Source organism: Rhipicephalus microplus, chromosome X (assembly GCF_043290135.1).
Source record: "Rhipicephalus microplus isolate Deutch F79 chromosome X, USDA_Rmic, whole genome shotgun sequence".
Lineage (NCBI taxonomy): Eukaryota > Metazoa > Arthropoda > Arachnida > Ixodida > Ixodidae > Rhipicephalus > Rhipicephalus microplus.
In genome coordinates, this window is record NC_134710.1 from 455,406,113 (window position 1) to 455,415,182 (window position 9,070).

At 43.5% G+C, this 9,070-nt stretch overlaps 1 protein-coding gene across 1 annotated transcript; it reads right to left on the minus strand.

The window, feature by feature from the left end:
* Window positions 1-2,113: 2,113 nt before the first annotated feature.
* On the minus strand, window positions 2,114-6,309 carry LOC142776643 (uncharacterized). The gene is made up of 3 exons (XM_075880631.1): window positions 6,159-6,309; window positions 3,721-4,013; window positions 2,114-2,253 (listed from the first exon to the last, which is right to left on the minus strand). Exons 1-3 carry the CDS (start codon window positions 6,169-6,171, stop codon window positions 2,242-2,244), a joined length of 318 nt encoding a protein of 105 aa, XP_075736746.1. The 5' UTR covers window positions 6,172-6,309; the 3' UTR covers window positions 2,114-2,241.
* Window positions 6,310-9,070: the final 2,761 nt, after the last annotated feature.

Genomic DNA, 9,070 nt, shown 5'->3' on the forward strand with positions numbered 1-9,070 from the left:
ATACTAGGATAAGTTTTAGAGGAAAATGCATGATTAAATATATGGCATAAGGGACCACACAATACATCAATATTCTCCTTTAAAATCCTTGATGATATGGCGTCATGTCCAGCTGCCTTGTTCCCTGGTAACTTATTAATTACTTGTCGGATGTCATCCTCAGTTACATCACATAAATCAAAATTATTGGTAACAGTACAGGGTGCATTTAAATTCTGCATATGAGTAGGGAACTTCCTCGCAAGGCTGAGACCAATATTAGTAAAGTAATCGTTAAAGTTGTCGGCCACTTCACGAGTTGGATTATCAGGTGTAATGCGTTCTTTGCTACCCATGCCAGTGACGTCTTTAACAATCTGCCATATTTTCTTCGTGTTACCATCATTTTTTTTCACTAGGTTGGTATAGTAGCACTTCTTGGATTTTCTTATCATTGCTACTGACTTGTTTCTGTAAAGCTTAAAATTTTGATGGTAGTATTCATTGCTCCTGTTATTTTTCCATTTGTCGTAGTAAAAATCTTTCAGCTTCAAAACCTCAAGTATATTTCTATTCATCCATGGACATATGGCATGGTCATAATTTCGGCGCGAACAGCTACGCGTTGATCGTTCAATGACATCCATAATGCATTTTACAATGTTATCACACTCGACGTCCACGTCTTCATCATAGAGGGCATCAAAATTCGTTCCTTGTAGTAGTTTTTGCACGGAATTATAGTCGACACGTGTTGTTCGTTTAATGGCAGGTATGGCAGGAGCACAAATGTATTTCTGGGGTAAAAATAGAAAGGTGGGATTGTGATCCGCAATAGCAACAGCGTATACGCCTGCCGATACATCCAGGTCAGCGTTACACAACACGTGATCAATAATCGACGGAATAACTGATAATCGGGTCCGAGAGCACTTCGGCATCAGTAACTTCATCGGTTAGCCAAGTTTCTGTTAGTACAAAAATATTGCTGTTAGAAGACGCCACAAAGTTCGACACGAGTTGGCACTTCGGCATGAGACTACGAACATTAGTAAAGATAACAGAAAAAGAAAGTTGCTTACGTGTTTGGATTTGGCGAGGGTGCGGTTTAGTCTGCGGGCGCGGTGATCGCTATGTGTCTTCTATAACCGATTGTGATCCGTGGTCAAAAATGTACCGTTTGGAACCCATATACAAAGTTTTGAAACAGATCTGAAATTTACCTGATTTCTGCTTAGCGAAAGCAACTAGATGACGGTGGTAAACACGAACTGAGAGGGAATAATCTTCGACAATGCTCAAAATTGTTCCTTTCAACTTTTTGGCATTGAAAAGGGTGTTTTCTTTGGTTTTGTAGAATGTGAACCTGACAATTATCGGGCGGCAACGATCATTGGTGTGGCGGCCGAGGTGATGCACTCAGTCAATTTCTTTCGGTTCAATTTTTCTTTTCAAGCGTTCAAGACAGTGGTTAATGATAAGTTGTTCTGTTTCAGTTTTTTTGCGTTAGTATCTGGAAGGTTATAGAAGATTAAGTTGTTGTGGCGCGACCGGTTTTCTGCGTCATCCAGCCGTTTTTCAAGTTCGGAAACTAAGTGCGCGGTTGCGGTAGTGTCGGCTTGAATTGCGGCAATGTCAGCTCATATGGGCAAAATATTTTGGTAATGGCGTTCTAGTTCGGTCATACGCTTTCCTAGATCCGACAATGTTTTGTCGGTTGTGAGGAGTTGCTGCTTTACTTCTTCAATATCGGATATTAGTTTGTTTCGTCCAGCGCTGATCTTTCCGAGTTCTGCGAGAATTTCGTTCATTTCCGGACCAGGGTTAGTTTCAACGTCACCAGATAACAACAAGAGTACCAAGTAAACGGCATATAAACACTCGGCAACGATAGCGACAAGATACTGTGGGCCCGGCAGCTGGACTAGAAAGTAATCACTTGATTTTTTTTGCGTAAAGACTGCTGTGCTTACTAACCTGCATTGTTGGGAGGAACGGGTAAGCGAACTGCATTGTGTCACAGCTGCCAAGCCCACAAGCTGACGCCGGTTACCGTTCGCGATATATAGGTGCTCGTAGTGGTGATGTTGACTTCGATGGGGCTGTCCAAGGTGAAGTGGGGGAGGAGTGGTCTAGCCACGGTGCAGGCAACAGCATCGGGGCGGTAGCGGAGGGGCGGCGGGACAGTGCCTGCTTCGTCATTGCCAGGTAGGAAGGTGCAGTTGGATGATGGGTCCAACGAAGTGATTGCCAGGCCGGGCATCAGCAGGCGAGCTACAATTACAAGGAACACCTGTATTGTTGAGTGGATCGGGTAAGCGAACTGCATTGTGTTACAGCTGCCAAGCCCATCTCGTAATCAATGTAACTAACTATCTGTCTTAGCTCCATTTTCCATACCTTGATATATTTTTTAAAAAGTTATTGTGTGTCTTGGGATGCTTGAACACTGAAATTTTGGTCTGTCAGTCTGCCACGCAATTCATCCAACCAGTGAAAGTTTAGGCGCTTCTTCAATACCCACCCATCTTCATATGGTGGCTGCACTCATACCTATGAACATTGTTGATCAAAAAAGCAAATATTCATCTAGGAGGCATAACAACAATAAGCAAGTTTTAGGTTCTGTGTTCCTTTACTACAAAAAACATCGATACGTAATTCTAAAGACCCTAATGTTTGTTATGCTGCACTGAAAATGTGACGCTATTCACGAAAGTGCGGGTGTTTTATTACGCTTCACCTTGCACGAAAAAGCGCTCTGCAGACTATATGTTGCTGCCATCAGCCAGTGGCCCTGCGATCTGCACAAGCTCTTGTTTCTTTACATTACTGCCAGATAGCCTCCATATCTCATGCAGTGCCTCAAGACAGAACGCTATACTGTATTTCGACGACATTTGCAGCATAACACACAGCCAGGGCCTTTTTTTTCGGATGTCAACACAGATATTTGCTACACATTCGAAGTCTCTGAATAGCTTTGCTACCTTCATTCGTTATATTGTTTTGCCTTTCATTTTCTCTTCAATTGCATGCTGTGTAGTTCCTATCTTGTCGAGTTTCTTTATTATCCTTCAAGATACTGCCCCATATGTGAAACTTCCAGTATGCAATGGTTGTACAATTCTGCCTCGTGTGCAACTGTAAATTGCTACTCACCATTGAACATTGTCTAGCGCATTGCTTGTTACTAATTCCCCTAGTAGTAATTGACTTAGTTATTTATACCCTTGCACATGTACGACGTGTTTGCGTATTTGGTCGCAGTGCAATGCTAAATTCTAAGTGAACTTCTGGGTGAACTTTGAGTCCTTAAATTTACAATTCTTGCCTTAGTTCGTAGTGAGGGTCTCGTTCTGGCAGACTTTGTGTCTTTAGGTAATGTGTAAGAGATTATTTGTGAGGTGCCTGCTCGCAATAAAATCACGTGCTATGCGATGCCAAACAGGCTCATAAAGAGTATTCTGCACTCGCTGTCATGGCTACTTGCAGCGCTGACTGATGCTCCCACATATAATGCGCATGTGTGAATAGCCACCATGGTAGCTCAGTGGGTAGAGCATCGGATACGTTATTCGAAGGTCGCAAGTTCGGTCCTGCCAACTGCAAGTTATTTTTTCGTCCATTTTTCTTTCTTCACATTTACCTTACAAAAGCTTCTGATGACATCTCCGATACTTTCCTTGGCACAATTGTCTGTTTCATCTTATTATTAATGAATATGATAGTGTAACTTACTGTCAATCCTCCATAGCAGAGTGGGTAGGTTTTCTTCAGGAGGCTGAACGCTGCGATATATCCTTGAGCTGATTTTGAATTATGGATCAATCCGGCTATCGCTACAGCACCAGCTTTTGTTGCGGCCAGCATCATCGTTACAGTGCTGTGCATCGAATCGCAGGATGATGTCCAGTCAACGAAGATTATTTCTCTTTCTGAATCGAGTTGCTGCATTCTTCTCATGGTAGCTGTTACATCTAACACTGCGCAGCAGTTCCCATCTTCTGAACGCTGCAGCTTGACTTCAAAGCCTGCATGAATGAAGCAAGGACAAACTCATAACAAATGGACAAAACAAAAGGGTGATTTTCACCTAAGGTAAAGTTACTGTGATTTATAGGTTTAGTGTTCAGTAATTCAAAGGATGTAATGGGCTCGCATTCAGCTAATACTTTGTGCCATTGGTGGGCACTGGAGTGCAAGCATCCAATTTGGGGATGATGTGTACAATGATAGCAAGCATCTGTGTGATGCATTCAGCTTGTTAGTAATCACCCACTATTCACTGGTTCCACAGATATGTTGTGTCATAAGAGGCCATATCATATTTTAATTGTAAAGGTTTAAATGTTCATCTGTTACCTCTAGTGTGACTTCCTGTAGCCTAAGCTAACAACCTTGATTATTATAAAAAATTATGACTGCTGATTTTTTCTTACTGAATATCAAATCTAACCTACCTCCCTAATTACCGCAGATGTCCATCAATCTCTGCAAATCTTCCTTGATGACGGCCATTAGCACTATATCATCAGCGTCCATTAATGCTGGTAGTGCCTGATCAATGAGTTTTCCTTTTTTAATGAAAGAGAGGTTGATGCCAAGTCCACTTCCCTCTTATTTGGCCTCTAAGCCTTGTAGGTACGTCATGAATAACAAGGGTGACAGAGGACACCTCTGTCTAAGCCCCCGTTTCACCTCTGTGGGCTTGGATACCTGTTTTTTCCACTTTATAACTAGGTACCTTGTTGCCTTTATATATTTCCTTTCCTTATATATTTCATGTGTCAACACAAGAGGCTTTAAACAATCTTCAAACACACCTATCGTCTGAGTCGCAATTGAGTAGTACATAGAGGGGCTAAAGTTCAGAAGAACCAAGAAATCATTCACGTATCCGAATACTTTGATAACATGCGAGCCTTCTAACTTTTTTTGTAGTTTTTTGCCCATTTGTGCCAATAGAATATCACTGAGTAGAGGTGCTATGCATGAGCCGATTGAAACACCCTTTTTCTGCAGATAAATGCAATCATTCCATTGAACGAAGGTAGGGGTAAGGTACAGCAAAACGAGGTCGAGAAAATCTTGCGCACTGATGCCAGTTTTTAATTGAAAGTTCAATTCCCCGAAGATTTACATGTCATCCCTTATACATTCTAATACCTCATCGTGAGGCAGGGAGTAGTATAGGTCCTTTATGTTAGTTGAAAAGCCGAAAAGATTAGATTGATTTGACGGTTTGAAAAATTCTATCAGCGTCTGCAAGTTTTTGATCCAAAATGGGTCATCAATGTTTAGACACTTTAGATGAGTGTGAATAAACAAGCCGAGTCTCTTTTGCCACGTACCACTTTCTGTCACAATGATACGGAAGGGCATGTCAACCTTAAGTGTTTTGGCCGAAAAAAACATGCTGAGCCCATTTTCTCACTTTTGCTCATATGCTGTGCTAACGGTTTAAACTCTTGTTTACGACACATTTCCTTGGCTTGCATTTTTACTCTATCTAGACGAATGTCGGTACAACATTTTAAAACAGAGCCGGAGTGCAAACAGAGCTTGAGTTGCACGAAGTGCAACTGTGTTGCTATTTTCAAGGACACAGCGATGCTGTACAAGCACAAAAATGAGCGCACCCGGGTCATTGTCGAGGCCGCGCAGATGGCACGCGAACAGAAGTTTTGCATTAGCAAGCCCTCCGTGTCTCTGTCCGAGAAGGAACTAAGCTTCCTCGAAGGTTTCGGTGTGGGCAAGTAGTTATATTATCTTTACTTTTCCGATTCGTTTCCCTATAGACTTTGCCTTTTTTTCTGTGCTTTTGTTTGTTGTTTTTGTTCTTGTCTTACTCATGTTTTGCTCTTTGTGCCATATGGTTTTTCTTACATGGTTACTGTCTACTCTGTATATTTTCGCGCTCTGCGCATTAAACTCAGTCGGAAGTTAGTGCTCGTGTTCTTCTTGTCTCTGTGTCGTCGATTTGTTTTCGCACTATTTCCAATGTAGCGCGCCGCGCACGGCACACTTCCCCTTCTAGTACACTATAGCAGCGACAAACAGAACCTTGTCAGGTCAAGAACTGCGCAGTTACGTTCTGTGAGAATCCAACACTTAGCTGCCGCATCGTGAAGGTAGATGCCCCTTTAAAATAGCAAGTCTTACGTGGCAATGCTTACACACGTAATGCATCTTCTTAAATCCGTATCAACGCCTCCGTCGTCGCAAAGGTCCAGCTGACACGCGTTTTCCTAGATATTTAGCTGGCAGCCGAGCTGCTCGCGTCCGACATGGGGGCCGCCATGTTGTCAGTTTATAGCACTAGCAGGGGTTGCCTACCTCCATCTCTGAAAACAGTCGTTAGTGGACTAACTGCAACTAGTGTTGTCGTGTGAAAACAGTTCATAGACCTAAGGGCCGTCATCGTAACCGTGGTGACTACCGAAGTGACAGAGGTATTAACTAAAATGCAAAAACAATGCAAAAAGTGATAAAAAATACCGTGTCAATTTTGGCGTCTGCGAATGCAAGTCTGGCGAAAAACCACAGCCGTCACCACAGTGACGCCCTCATAGAGTGTCCCAAAATGTGCCACCGGATGAACCGAAACACTGCCTTTCTCATAAATTTTAGGGCTATATTTTAGCGAAGATTGTGTCAAACTATGTTTAGGCATAAAATTCTGGAAATTTCTGTAAATATGTGAAAAATATCGATGAACCCACGAAGGGTAAGTTAAACTGCATAACAAGCCAACTTGAAAGTGAGAACACAATATATATACTATACTGCAACGCAGACGGAAAGAGCGAGGAAGAAAAAGAGGCCAAGGTTCCGTTTGGCGTTGCATAAATCAGTTGCAAGGCTTTGGGGTGGTTATTGCCAAACTGCAGCTAAATTTGGCTAAAAAATTTTCTTCTGTAGTTGTGGCTTCTCCGTAAGAGTTTAGTGCCATCCGCGGTGCATTTAGCGAGCGCATGAGCGACGCTGGCCGCTTTAATTAACGGAATGAACCGAGCCTAGCAGAAGTCGAGCGTGGTGCTGCCGTGCAATTAAGAGGCCGTTTTAATTCCGTTTTAATGAACAGAATGAACCGCGCATTACATAATTCGTTTTAATTAACGGAATTAACCGACCCTAGCAGAAGTCGAGCACGGTGCTGCCATGCACTTAGGAGGCCAATTTAATTAACAAAATGAACCGCGCATTACAGAATGCGTTTTAATTAACGGAATGAGCCGAGCCTAGCAGAATTCGAGTGTGGCGCTGCCGTGCAATTAGGAGGCGAATTTAATTAACGAAATGAACCGCACCTACCAGAAGTTGAGTTCGTTTTAATTAACGGAATGAACCGCGCGTTACAGAATTCGTTTTATTTACGGAATAAACCGCGCATTACAGATTGCGTTTTAATAAACAGAATGAACCGAGCCTAGCAGAAGTCGAGCGCGGTGCTGCCGTGCAATTAGGAGGCAATTTAATTAACGATTTGAACCGCGCCTAGCAGAAGTTAAATTCGTTTTAATTGGCGGAATAAACCGCGCGTTACAGAATTCGTTTTATTTACGGAATAAACCACGCATTACAGAAGTCGAGCGTGGCGCGGCCATGCAGTTTATGAGGCCATTTTAATTAACGGAATAAACCGCGCCTAGTCAAGTGCGGCGGTGCTGTGCAATTAGGAGCCCGTTTTAATTAACGGAATGAACCACGCCTAGCAGAAGTCGGGGCGCGTTCTCAGGCTGTGTGCGCAGCTGTGCAATTAAGATATCGCGTCTCAGTATTAGGGATGACGGGAAAACTGAATAGAGCCACAGAAGGTGATGCACTGCCCCCTCCCCCCTTACTTTTTTTTCTCTCAGGTGATCGTGTCGCGTCGACGACGCGCTACTACGGGGAACGCTACGCTTCCCCTAGCTGTGTCAGCACAAGACATATCGTTCGGACTCGTATATACATGTGATGAATAAGCGTTCCAAGGCTGGTTAATCGGGGTACCTCAGATATGCTACAGCTATGTACGCCTGGAAGACTGCTTTATCGAAGCAAATGGAGCGAATTAAGCGCCACTTGCGCGTACCTATAAATGGGACCCCACCGACGAGATGCCGTCGAATACAGGGTCCCACCCACAATAAGCACAAACTACCAAAATTCCTAAAAATGATTGTGTATTGTCTCTCAGCTCAAGAACTTAGTTTACATCATTAAGCGCGCCAATAACAATTAAACTGGGTACCGGCCAGAAAGTACCTCCAATAATCGAAGAAAAGGGTCTTTCACGTTGGGACGGGCGTTAATTGATCTCTACCAAAGCCAGGCGAGGTGAGACGGCATAAGTGAGGTATTCGTTTTGTTGCTGTTGCGAACGAGACGGCGCTTGGCCTTTTGCCATTCACTTTCAATCCTTTGCGTGTTGGCGCCTGTCGTAGGGTCAACGAAGTTGACACTGTGGTTTATGGTGTGCCAGTCAAAGTTTAGCTGTGTTCCGTTGGCATCTACAAGTCTGGGTATGCACTGGTTTGCGGCCCACTCGTCGCTGTACACCGTCGTCCCGGGAAGAATGTGCTTGGCTATCAGTGAACTAAGGGTGGCAGCATCACTTTTATCCCCTTCAAACAGCAAGGTGTAATTTGATTTCAAACAGCAAGGTGGTGTAAGTAGATTTCGAAACGAGGTTGGTCTTTCATGTGAACACTTCTTAGAACTTCTGACATGCTACCTTAACACTACCTTCATTTTGTGGGAGGATTGTGCACAGCTGCAGAAAAGAGGTATCTGCATTGGTTCTTGCCTGGCTCCCGACTGAGTGACTTGTTTTTAGCTGAGCTTTGTGTGAAGCTGTCGGAAAGGTTGAACGGTATTAAGGTAGTTAGAACTTTTAACTATGTAGATGATTTCTGTTTTGTGGATTGTCCTGCCGAGCAGATAGTTGCTGAGTTCAATGGCCTTTTACCAGTAATCAAGGATCGTCTTGAGCGCTTAGAGGTGACCCATGAGCTTTCGCAGAATGGCACCATAAGGTTTCTGGACCTTTGCCTGTCATTCGACTGCGATCATACCTGTTAGCATCATGACCCTCGTGCAAGTA